This window comes from Malus sylvestris, chromosome 13 (assembly GCF_916048215.2).
Source record: "Malus sylvestris chromosome 13, drMalSylv7.2, whole genome shotgun sequence".
Lineage (NCBI taxonomy): Eukaryota > Viridiplantae > Streptophyta > Magnoliopsida > Rosales > Rosaceae > Malus > Malus sylvestris.
The window spans coordinates 218,853-230,729 of record NC_062272.1 but is presented as its reverse complement, the minus strand read 5'-3'; the positions used below and the strand labels follow the sequence as shown (position 1 = coordinate 230,729).

General features: G+C 39.9%; 3 protein-coding genes and 1 non-coding gene across 5 annotated transcripts; 2 read left to right on the top strand and 2 right to left on the bottom strand.

Moving 5' to 3' along the window:
- Window positions 1-4,806: 4,806 nt before the first annotated feature.
- Window positions 4,807-7,031, bottom strand: LOC126596586 (chaperone protein dnaJ C76, chloroplastic). The gene is made up of 3 exons (XM_050263214.1): window positions 6,451-7,031; window positions 6,096-6,352; window positions 4,807-5,932 (listed from the first exon to the last, which is right to left on the bottom strand). The coding sequence occupies exons 1-3, from the start codon at window positions 6,880-6,882 to the stop codon at window positions 5,065-5,067; spliced, it is 1,557 nt and encodes a 518-aa protein (XP_050119171.1). The 5' UTR covers window positions 6,883-7,031; the 3' UTR covers window positions 4,807-5,064.
- Window positions 7,032-7,174: 143 nt separating this feature from the next.
- Window positions 7,175-7,246, bottom strand: TRNAT-UGU (transfer RNA threonine (anticodon UGU)). Its single transcript has one exon. It is a non-coding gene; the product is annotated as a tRNA-Thr (tRNA).
- Window positions 7,247-7,324: 78 nt separating this feature from the next.
- LOC126597700 (prefoldin subunit 5-like) lies at window positions 7,325-8,685 on the top strand. Its single transcript, XM_050264508.1, has 2 exons — window positions 7,325-7,773; window positions 8,376-8,685. Exons 1-2 carry the CDS (start codon window positions 7,393-7,395, stop codon window positions 8,466-8,468), a joined length of 474 nt encoding a protein of 157 aa, XP_050120465.1. The 5' UTR covers window positions 7,325-7,392; the 3' UTR covers window positions 8,469-8,685.
- A 1,079-nt stretch (window positions 8,686-9,764) lies between these two features.
- Window positions 9,765-11,512, top strand: LOC126597500 (protein-S-isoprenylcysteine O-methyltransferase A-like). Of its 2 annotated transcripts, none has more exons than XM_050264290.1 (2): window positions 9,765-9,943; window positions 10,360-11,512. In XM_050264290.1, exon 2 carries the CDS (start codon window positions 10,443-10,445, stop codon window positions 11,169-11,171), a length of 729 nt encoding a protein of 242 aa, XP_050120247.1. In that variant the 5' UTR covers window positions 9,765-9,943; window positions 10,360-10,442; the 3' UTR covers window positions 11,172-11,512. The 2 variants fall into 2 exon arrangements, with proteins under 2 accessions (XP_050120247.1, XP_050120248.1); XM_050264291.1 differs by having other exon boundaries at window positions 9,766-9,943; window positions 10,475-11,512.
- The last annotated feature ends 365 nt before the right edge of the window (window positions 11,513-11,877 follow it).

Here is an 11,877-nt window from a genome sequence, read left to right as displayed (position 1 = left end):
TAGATGCTAAGAGTGTCAAATGTGTGTTTGTTGGATATGCTACATGTGAGAAGGGATACAGAGTGTTTGATCCATGCACTAAGAAGTTAATTCTTTCAAGAGATGTAGTTTTTGATGAAACTATGACCTGGAATTGGAAGGAACATTCAGAGAACTCTGTTGCTGTGACCCACATTCAGAATTCACATGGGTTGGGTGAGATTCAAGATTGTGCCTCCAGTTCCTCTACATTCTCTCATACTGAAGAACAAGAAAGCAGCATTCAAGAATCTGTTGAGATTCCTCAGTCTTATGATCATACTCCAGTGAAATGGAGAAGCATAAATGATATTATGGCACAGTGCAATTTGTGTATTGTGGAACCTGAAAAATTCGAAGAAGCTGCTCAAGATCAAGCTTGGATAAAAGCTATGGAAGAAGAACTGACCATGATTGAGAAGAATAGAACTTGGGAATTGGTGGATAGACCAAGTGATAAACATGTTATTGGGGTGAAATGGGTATTCAAAACCAAGTTGAACTTGGATGGATCAGTACAAAAGAACAAGGCACGACTAGTTGCCAAGGGGTATGTGCAGAAACCAGGAATTGATTACAATGAGACCTTTGCTCCGGTTGCTAGACTAGATACAATTCGGACTTTGATAGCTCTTGCTGCACAGAGAAGCTGGAAATTATATCAACTTGATGTTAAATCCGCATTTCTGAATGGACAACTGCAGGAAGAAGTCTATGTTGAACAACCCGAAGGATTTGTGATTAATGGTAAAGAAGATAAAGTCTACAGATTGTATAAGGCTCTGTATGGATTGAAGCAGGCACCTAGAGCCTGGTATGGAGAGATTGATAGTTATTTCACTCAGTGTGGATTCATAAAGAGCTTGAGTGAAGCAACTCTTTATACTAAGACAAGGGGAGATAAGGATATCCTAATTGTCTCTATCTATGTTGATGACATAGTATACACTGGAAATAACCAGGAGATGCTCGATGAGTTCAAAGAAGACATGAAAAATAAATATGAGATGACAGATCTCGGGGTACTTCATCATTTCTTGGGGATGGGGGTTATACAAACAGATACTAGCATTTTTATCCATCAAAGGAAGTATGCTTCTTCCTTATTGGATAAATTTGGTCTAAAGGAGTGTAAACCTGTCTCCATACCTCTCATTACTTCTGAGAAATTAAGTAAAGATGATGGAAGTGGTGCTGCAAATGAGGAGCAGTACAGGAAGATTGTAGGAAGTCTGTTGTACCTCACTGCCACAAGGCCGGATATAATGTATGCAGCTAGTTTATTAGCTAGATATATGCATTGTCCTACCAATAAACACTATGGAACAGCTAAGAGAGTGCTCAGATATGTTAGGGGCACATTGGACTATGGTTTGAAGTATGAGAAAGGCAAGAAGGCAGTCTTAATTGGTTTTTGCGATAGTGACTGGGGAGGATCTCTTGAAGACAGCAAAAGCACCTCAGGCTATGCATTTTCTTTTGGAAGTGGAGTGTTCTCATGGGCCTCTGTGAAACAACACTGTGTTGCTCTTTCTACTGCAGAAGCCGAGTATATCAGTGCTTCTGAAGCCACAGCTCAGGCCATATGGCTCAGATTTGTTCTGGAAGATTTTGGAGAGTTACAAGTTGATGCAACCCCTCTGCAGTGTGATAACACATCTGCAATCTCAATATCCAAGAACCCTGTGTTTCACCAGAAGACAAAACACATTGACAGGAGATATCACTTCATCAAGGATGCCTTGCAACAAGGGATAATTGACTTGGTTTACTGTCCTACCAAAGAACAAGTGGCAGACATTTTCACCAAGGCATTACCAAAGGACAGATTCAACTATCTCAGGGACAAACTTGGAGTTATATCAGCTCAAAGCTTAAAGGGGAGTGTTAGTGTATAAGCTATTGAGCTTACATGAATATTAGAAGTAAATAAGTCTTGTGTCTAATTGTGTATTCACTTTGGTAATTAAACCAAGTGTAGAGGTCATATTGTAAGAAGGGTTTTGTAACAGGTGTGAAGATCTCCTTGTGTCCATCTAGATGTGTGGCAGAGATCATCCTCTTGCTATTATGCTTTGTAACCCAACCGTTGTGCACAGTGTGTGTGCGGGTAAAGCAATGATATATGCAGTTTTACTCTCTGTACAAGTTTAGAACAGAGAGCACCACCATCATAATCTTCTCTCCATTGTATTTGAGTTTTGAGCTTATCCTTATTCCTACTTCTCATCCAACTAAAAACACTTCAATTAGAACTTTAACAGGTTTAAGGGCGCCTGGTCCACGCCGGGTAGGAGGATACTTGACTAGTGTCCCTTGAGCTACGTTGTAAACACAAATCTTACGAACATCTACCTCGCTAGGAAAATAGATGCAGTTTCCACCTCCCAATCCTAGAAACTCCTCCGAGTTTGGTGAGTAGTTGTCCAGCTTGGACCTAGGAACCGAGGTGTTTCCTCCGCGACCTACAAAGATTACCTCGTCCTTGAGATAGTGACTGCCGTTCATCTTTACCCATTCGGGTGGACCATTTGCATCATCAAACTTCAACTTCAACACTATAAATGTGTAAGGCTCATCCCGCCAAAAGAGCATGATATCACCTTTGGAGGAACTGAACAAGGACGCTGTCGAAGAATGCATTTCATAAGGAATAAGATCGGGCACTGTTACATCTAATGTCTTGCCCTTGAATTCGGTGCTTTGATTAGAATCTGCAAGAACCTCTTGGGGATCAAAAACAACCACACGGCGAATATCTTCCATCTCTAGTGCATACAACTTGCCATCGTCATGGAATTGAATTTCACAAATTCTTTTGTTGTTCAATTGGCATGTCCATTTCTCATCAGTTAGCCAGCAAAACAACAGCATACGTCTGTCTGCTGCAATTGCTGCCACAATGCATGCATTGTTACTAGTATTCTTGGGAACTGAACAGGCCACCATCTGTCGTAAGAAAGATTTATTTTTGGGTTGGTCCGGGTGTGAACTTGCGGTTGGGGTTGGGCCTGGGCTTGGCAGCATAACTGTTGGATTTGTGACCAAGTGGACAACAAGCCAAAATACTTTTCGGCTAATAAAATAGAATAAGGAAAAGGGGGACATCATTATGATGTCTAGCCCTTGATTTGTGGCTTTTACAAGGGCAAAGAATATGTGGCCTTGTGTGATGAGTGCAGCCGAAAGAGAGAAGAGGAGAGAGAGAAGGCGGGGCCTTTTGTTTATATTAAGGCATTTGGTTATGCCTTTAGAAAAGTGAGAGTTGGGAACGGCAGATTAGAGAGAAGAAAGAGAAGGGTTGCTGTTTTCTATCCTTCCCCATTTGTTTGTAATCCCCTTTTGTTAGTAATCACTCAAACTAAGAAATTTGTGCTACATTTTGTGGCTTTTGGGAGAGAAGGAATTTGGTATATGTTTCCATCTTCTCCATTTGTTCTTTGTGAGAGTGAGAGCTATTGGGTGTATGTGGGATTTGGGTTTGAGAGTTAAAACTCTATTTGTAATCTCCATTTTGATATTAGTGGAATTTCCTCGCCGTCTCGGAACTGGACGTAGGCTTACGCCGAACCAGTATAAATCCTTGTGTCATTTGGATTATTTGTCTTATCATATTTTGCCGTTGTTGGTTATTGGTTTCATATTTGACGCTTCCGCACAACAATAACATGATCACCGGTCATTGGGTGGAACAAGTAGACCCTCACCTTGGCACTCTCAAGGTTAGTAGTCCTGCAGGTTTTGTGCCATACGCAATCCGAAATTATCAGCCAATCGTCCACTGATCCCAAGCACCGGATTCCCCGGTAGTTTACAACATGCTTACTAATAGGGGCGTCGTCATCTTTTGGACCAACTGGTGCAGGAAATAGTGCAAACCTGTTGAGGTTGTTGTAGATTTTGTTTTCACTTGGATTGTACATACTACACATCACCTTTGTTGAATATCGAGAAGAATGAGATTCTATCACCCATGGAATTAGAATTTTGGGAACAGATTCCAATTCCTGGCTGCTGTTTCTTGTTCTTGTTAATTGTTTTGGACAGTTTGATGCTGCACTGCTCCAAGATCGACACACGGCCCCCATTCTTACTCTATCTTTAAGGCTTAGCCGCTTCGCTATCTCTTCAATTAAATCCTTTAGAAGATGTTCCGACCACTTGTACATGATCATACTGTCTCCGCAGCTTTTGCTTTTACTTTTCCTATTGCTATCATTATTGGTATCGGTATCAGTATGGCTGTTATGAGCCTTGAAAGGATGTGCACTCGAATTTGACTTTGCATTCTGAACCTGTGTAGCGGAAACACCACCAAGGGCTGAACTGCTCACACTGTCACGATCACTTGGATTATATTTGGGGTTTAAAAAAGTTGAACGCATATGCTTCTTCATTTTATGCCAAGTCTCAATCTTATATTCTCCTCTTCGCGAACATCGATCATTGTTGAATCTCTCACGTATGGATGCTTACTTATATAGAGATAGAGCCTAAGGGGATACGCATATCACAAGCTGATTAGAAATCCTTATATACTTTTCTAAATTACGTCCAAATAGAATAGGAAACCTCCTTTGCCCATAACAAAAGGGACATTGTTCAAGGATCAACATGTTTGTACCCCAAATTTATTACTGTCTAGGCCTTGAGATGCTATCTTAATTAAATGGCAGGAAAACTAATTGTTTTTGCACACAAAATAGTGTCATGGAAATAAAAATGGAAAGTACTGCAAGATTTGGCTTGGAGGTCAAGACTCCTAGGGATATCAACAGTTAAAGCACGTGAACAATAAAAACATATAGCTTCCTATTAGATTTCAACAGATTCTAGAAATGGGATTCTACATACAACTTCTTTCCTTTTATGTGATTCTACTTTGCAGATCAAAGAAAAAGGGAGAAAAAAAACTACATTAGACAAAGAAATCCCATACAGAATATGTAACAATCCTACGTATTAATTAAATTAATTATATATATAATAACGTAATTGTCACTTTTGTTTGTGATTAACTACTGTAAGTATGATTTATGAATCCTACTAACTTTTCTTGCTCTGAAAGGCATCTGCAATTCCTACAATGATCATACCGATGATGTACCAAGTAATGGCAACCAATAGGATCTGTAACCAAGAACTGTTAACTATCTCCAACGCAAAAGAGCCACCTATATGCTCCTTTATCCCTCCTCCATTGCTGACAGCCGCCCTGTCTCCTCCTTGTAAACCTACAACTGCAGCCATCAATGTTGCTGGCACCATAGGAGCCAACCATCTAATGGGGTTGGGCCTCCTTTGTGCTACTTGTGATCTATAACCATTATCACCAATGGCATTATTATTCGTTTGCTTCCATTCGTCTAATGATGAGGCTGAAACTGTTGTTGTTGATGAGTTGGAGTTGTCGTTTTGGGTTGATGAGGCTGATGCTGCAGGAAGAGCATTGGCTAATGGCATCCAATAGTAGTCCTCCTCATTATTTGACGAACTGCTCTGGAGGGGCCTTGTGGTCTGATGATTTCTTGCCTGTTTCCTAGCAGCAGCTGCATCTCGGAGCTTGCCAATATTCGGCTGATCCTGGGATTTACCGGCCATTAATAGGAGAGGAGTAGTGGATTTAGCACCTGCTGCATTTGAATAGGAGGAATAGGGTGTTTTCCAATACAACCAGTTGGAGATTGATCTGATGGCTTGAATAGCTGATAGTCTTGCTTCACTTTGTAGGTCTGTTGACGACTTAGAAGCTTTATCTTTTGCATCCTGGAATGTGTTCTGAAACTTTTTGACATCAACAAAGATGTTGGCGACGCGCTCGCCTGCTGCATTCCCCATTCCTATTCTTACACTGCCTCGTGGCTGCTTCGACATTAGAAACTCTAGAGCTGCTAGGTTTTCCCTCTCCACAATCCTATGATATATGTTAAATTAGTTCAGGTGATTAATCCTATACAATGTAGGTACTAATTGAAAAGTTAGTCAGAGATTCATTCACGGTTAGCATAACAGCGTCCAGATTAATTTATACTTATATGTAAATGCAAGGGCAAATTAAGAAATGAGAAAACACTTACGAGATGCAATCGACAGGACAAGCCTGGATGGCCTCTTGGATTTTGGATTCAGGGTCAGCCCACTGTCCTACAACCCTGGCTCTTCCATAAACTGATTCTATTGCAAATGTTTTCTCAGCGCATAATGCGCATTTTAAGCATCCAATGCACTTCACTTCATCCACGAAAACCGCCCTTTCTTCGCTCTCTGAACCAAACCATGCCGAGTATATTGGTTTCCCTGTGTATCCTCGAAGCTGTGCGATTTTCGATTGCTCCTGCAGGCAGTTCATTGGTCAATTTTGTTATATCATAATTAAACAAGGGAGTTGTTCGGTTGATTAATTATACAATGGTGAGTAGATTAAATAAGTACCTTGTCATAAGCAGAACGTGAATTAGGATCAGAGAGAAGAGCGTATGCTTCGTTGAGGATGATGGCCATGTCATGTCCTGCTGGACCTGCGATGTCCGGATGGCAGCGCTTCTGCAGATTGCGATAGGCTGTTTTGATCTGTGAGCGGTCGCAACTGCTGTCGATCCCCATGAGATCGTACAGATCAAAATCTGTGATATTACAAGTTGAACTGCTAGCATTTTCCTTAGTATTATTAGAAGCAGAACAACAAACAACCACGCTCCTCTGCCTTCCCCTGGTGGCCCTGCATCTAGTAATTGTTATGACATTTGATGAAGTAGTAGCTGATCTGAATCTGAATGGGGAGCTGCTTCTGGTTATAGCGTTTGTAGCGGTAGCAGCAGGAATGAGAGGAAGAAGAGGAAGAGTCAGAGATGCTGCTGCCGGCATTTCTTCTGTTCCGATGTTAATTGTTTCTATGTTGCTAATAAGCCCACGTCTGAGAGACGAAAGATAAGAAGAGGAGAGGAGGAGGAGGAGACTTGTAGATGTAGTATACTTGTATTACTTGCATATTATACGAGGGAGTGACAACGATGATTGAGGAGCCTCCAAGTCCAAGATATTTGGGTAGAGAAGCAACCAAAGCCAAGCCATGACAAGGATGTGAGATATTTTGTTGAGCATTGTCTTGTAGACTAGAAAAAAGGCGAGTAGTAAAAAAACTGAGAAAAAATCAAGTTGCCCCCATGCAGGATCGAACTACAGACCTTCAGTTTACAAGACTGACGCTCTACCACTGAGCTATAGGGGCTACTCGTGATAATGTTGTCCAACTTACTTATTTATAGGAACATAAAGTAAACAATATAAAATTGCAGAGTCGCAGAGTTGGGAGGGAACAAACACGGGAGTCTCTGGAGTGTAGAGAGAGTGTTTAGAGAATCAATCGAGAGAGAGATGGAGAAGGAGAAGGCGGTGAGCGTGAACGTGAGAGCGGAGATGGAGAAGCTGAGCCCTGAGCAGTTGAAGGCCGTCAAAGAACAAACCGATTTGGAAGTCAATCTTCTCCAGGACTCCCTCAACAACATCCGCACTGCCACCGCCCGCCTCGAGATCGCCACCTCCGCCCTCCACGACCTCTCCCTCCGCCCTCAGGGAAAGAAGATGCTCGTCCCCCTTACGGCGTCGCTTTACGTCCCCGGCACCCTCCACGACGCCCACCAAGTCCTGGTCGACGTTGGCACCGGCTACTTCATCGAGAAAACCATGCCTCAGGCCAAAGATTACTGCGAACGTAAGATCAGCTTGCTCAAATCTAATTTTGACCAACTTGTCGAGGTATGTTCAACTTTTCATTTATTATTATTATTATTATTAGAGATTAATTAACATGTAATCTTGCAAAAAGTTATATTTCAATATTGAGTAGTTTCCATTGATTTTGATAGTGCTAGGGTTTGGGATTTATTCTGTTACACATTGTGGACTCATTTACTAAATTGAATTAGGAGCTTAATTGGTAGGAACAGTTTAGCTTTCAAATTTTGTTTGGGTGATTTGATTGTGTATGCTTCGTTTCACTTGTAGTTTAGTTGAATAGCTCCTGTAGGAGGAAAGATGTTACTTTTGTTGGTTGAGGAAATTAGGAATGAATCGAATAAAGCGGAATATCAAAAGGGAAGTGATTTCCGCATTCTGCACACCTCCTGTTTGTTTCTGGCCTGAATAAGTCAATCATAATTGATAGAAAAACATTTAGGGTTTGTATAGAAAGAGAAAACGCTTGTGCGGGAATCGTTTCCCTAAAGTATAAAAGTCCTTTGGTTGCAAACTTCTTCAACTTTGATTGTTAGTTTGCTGGCGATGATCCTTCGTTCTGCGTTTTGTATCGATGTTATCACCCATTTAGAAAGAAATCATGAATTCAATGTTCTGTGCAGGTTGCTTCTAAAAAGAAAAGCATCGCAGATGAAGCCGGGGCAGTTTTGCAAGCCAAAGTGAAGCAGTTGGCTGCTACGACGTCGCAGGGGTAGATAATATGTTTGTTATGATGTTGAAATGTAGTGGATTTCGAGTGTGAACGAGTGCTTGTTTTCTTGCCCTTTTAGATTTCCAGGATTGATTTCCCATCTGGCATTTAATCAAGTGATCCTTGTGAATCTGAGAAACACGATGCTGTTGTGTAGCAGAACAGAACCACTTGATAGTCGATTGTTTCATATTTTATCAGATTTCAGCTGTTGGGTTTAACTTCAAAGATGAACAGTGCCATTGTTCGTCTTCTTTTTGTTTGGAGGAAACCTTATAATTTAAACATTCAGCTTGTTAAAAGCATCAGGTTTCATACCTGCACTCCCTGGGATGTGTGAAAGAATACACTGATTCGCAGCCTCAACGAATCATGATGCTGAGTTCACTGGTATTATGATTTATGCCTACAAAAGTCAAGTAAAATTTTGGTACCTCTTAAGAGTGAGGGGACGTCAATTACTCGATTTGCTATGCATCAATCATTTAATGAGAAGAAACGAGAGGTCCAAATGGGCTATTCGTAAGCTCTAGCTCGAACGATTTTGATAATAATTTCGTTTTTCAGTTTTTACTGTTTTTTTTCTTTATAACTAAATCTTATTTGACAATTACTTTTGTTTAAAAAAAAATGAAAACTGAAAACCACTTTCTCGAGCTTTTTTATGTTTTTGAAAACTAAAAATGAAAGTAAGTTACTAAACAAGTTTTCTATTTTCAAAAAATTGAGAGTTGAAACCAAAATCTAAAATATAAAAACGAAATGGTAATTAAACGACCCTTCCAATGCCCCGTCCCTACACTTTGAAAACTATAAAATTTGGAGGTTGGAATTTGATAATTAAGATAAACCATCCAAAAGAAGTTCAAAATATTGTCGATTGACTAAAAGAAGTATTCTCGTGAAGGAAGTTATTTGCACTTCAAAAAATCATCATACTCTAACCCCTAGTGAAAATATAAAGAAGATGATGATATTCACACTCTTTTTACTTTCCAAACTCTCTTGTTAATTCTTGTTCATTGATTTTCTTCAATTTATTCATTCCAAATGTTAGACATTGAAAAGGATGTATAAGAATTAAAAATGAGTGTGTTGATAGCAACACCCTATAAAGAATTCGTGCTCAATCACTGTTTTAGAACGCCAGTTTTTCTAATGATAGTTCCTTCTTGATTATAACCAACTATAGCGGAAAAATTAGTACCAATTGTAACTAGGGCTTTTCAACGAAAAAGAAACTATGAGGACTTGAATGAAATTTGGCTCAAACTAGGTGGACCAGAACGTAATTTGATCATATTAGTGTGAGGAGTGAGGACAGACTCGAACAATGAATATGAACGAAGCTTCTTCCTTGATCTTGAACTGGATTTGGTAAGTTCGCTCGCCCACAACCGCAAAGAGAACACCGCGGTGAACGGTAGATCCCCTGCAAGCGCATACAGATTAGTACCTCTCAGTATCAATCATCATCAGGTAATCTTTCTCTATCACAGTTTTCATTCTTTTTTGTGGTAATTGAATTGGAAATAATCAGAAGGTTAATATATTCCAAATAATCCTCCTTTTGTTTTTAAGGTTATATGCGTTTCTGTTTTTTCAAATTTCATGTGTTAAATTAGATCTCAGGTTCGATGCTTTTTGCTAAGTTGCGGGTCGTGATTTGTTTGTCATGAAATTGAAATTAGAAATCAGAAAATTGGATTGTTGAAATTTGATTGATTTTGTGTTTTAATTTCATGTAATTGTGTTGTCAGATTTGATTGTTTTGTTCAAAATCTGCACGTATGGTTTCATAGTTGGTATTCATTAAGATGTTTAGCATATCAGAATCCTGGTGATTTCCTTGAAATGTGAACTATCCTCGACCTTCTTAATCCTGTTTTGTGCAGGATATGTCCTTGTTGAAGCATATTTGGCGTGATGTCGAGAGACTATTTTTGGCTTCAACTGCATATAATGGTTTTTCTGTGCCATGTCTGAAGTAAACGTATTTCTTCGTTACAGCTTTTGGGCAAAGATTGCTGCAACTTCATCGAGGCAGTTATTCCTCTTAGGTCTAACTACAGTAAACCAGAGCCAAAAGTCGATTCACACTATTGTAGCAAACATGGCACAGCTCTTCAGTTACACGGCCTGCAGACAGTTGTCTCAGATGTTCCTGGCAGTAATATTTTTTCACGGTTCTGAATACATTTTAGCAGTTGGCATTCACGGGAAATCAAACGTTACTCTTAAGTCACTTCTGATCAGCAAAAACTATCTTCTTGCGATGGTTTTTTCCTTGGTGGAATACTGTGTTGAAATTATTTTGTTCCCTGGCCTCAAGGAACACTGGTGGGTCAGCAACTTAGGCCTTGCAATGGTCATAATAGGCGAAATCATACGGAAGATGGCAATAATTACAGCTGGTAAGTCCTTCACACATCTTATAAGGACTCATGCCTCAGAGCATCACAGATTGATCACGAATGGAGTTTATAGAGTTGTTCGTCATCCTGGTTACTGTGGTTTCTTCATATGGTCGGTGGGTACTCAGATAATGCTCTGTAATCCCGTATCAACAATTGCATTTGCACTTGTAGTTTGGCGCTTCTTTGCACAAAGAATTCCGTATGAAGAGTATTTCTTGAGGCAGTTTTTTGGGCCGCAATACGAGGAATATGGCCGACGGATTCCTTCGGGGGTGCCTTTTGTAAAGTGAAGATCGAATTCCTTGGAATTTTGTGGGCAGGGTACTTGATCAAGAGTAGTGTTGTGTTGTTGAACTGATAATGGGTTGCAAACTTGCAAAGGAGGCCGAATTACTTCATCGCCTACTACAGCTTAGTTGTTGCTTGGAGGATTGGAGCGGATCATATTCAGTGAAGCCGTTGTTGAGATTGATAGAATGCATCCATCCCCGATTCCTGTTGTACGATTTGTTTACAGAATGTATCAACCAATTTAGAAGGCTTGAATTCAGAGGAAATTACTGACTCTAGACTCTAGTTATTTGTGTATTTTTCACAGATCATGCTTGATAGATGTGTTCAAGTTTATATATCTAGTTGCTTTTATATAGCATTGGTTTGACCACCAGTTTTTAAGCTAATTAGGTTTTGGAGATTAAGAGTGGGGATTACATATAAGAACATCTGTTAGTATTTTTTTAATAATTGAGTTCACTAAAGCAATGACGTTCAGTATCAATAATATAAGAACATCTGTTAGTGTCTTTTTTTTTCTTTTTCTAGAACTAACGATATTATCTACACTAAGAGGAGGGGTTGGGCCGCTGGGTTAAGCTCCGCAATGGATTGGTAATAATGTGGTTCAAATTTGTCTTTGACGAGATTCCAACCTAAGACATTTTACTTACAAATGAAGAAGAATACCAACACATTTTTATATTATTGACTAGAGACGTT

What these genes read in the sequence shown, in the direction of transcription:
- LOC126596586 (XM_050263214.1), bottom strand. Translation starts at nt 6,882, where the DNA reads ATGCCGGCAGCAGCATCTCTGACTCTTCCTCTTCTTCCTCTCATTCCT. An exon ending in CACGTTCTGCTTATGACAAG is followed by an intron (nt 6,353 to 6,450) that starts GTACTTATTTAA and finishes AACTGCCTGCAG; the next exon opens with GAGCAATCGAAAATCGCACA. An exon ending in TGTCCTGTCGATTGCATCTC is followed by an intron (nt 5,933 to 6,095) that starts GTAAGTGTTTTC and finishes CATATATCATAG; the next exon opens with GATTGTGGAGAGGGAAAACC.
- LOC126597500 (XM_050264290.1), top strand. Translation starts at nt 10,443, where the DNA reads ATGTCTGAAGTAAACGTATTTCTTCGTTACAGCTTTTGGGCAAAGATT.
- LOC126597700 (XM_050264508.1), top strand. Translation starts at nt 7,393, where the DNA reads ATGGAGAAGGAGAAGGCGGTGAGCGTGAACGTGAGAGCGGAGATGGAG. An exon ending in ATTTTGACCAACTTGTCGAG is followed by an intron (nt 7,774 to 8,375) that starts GTATGTTCAACT and finishes TGTTCTGTGCAG; the next exon opens with GTTGCTTCTAAAAAGAAAAG.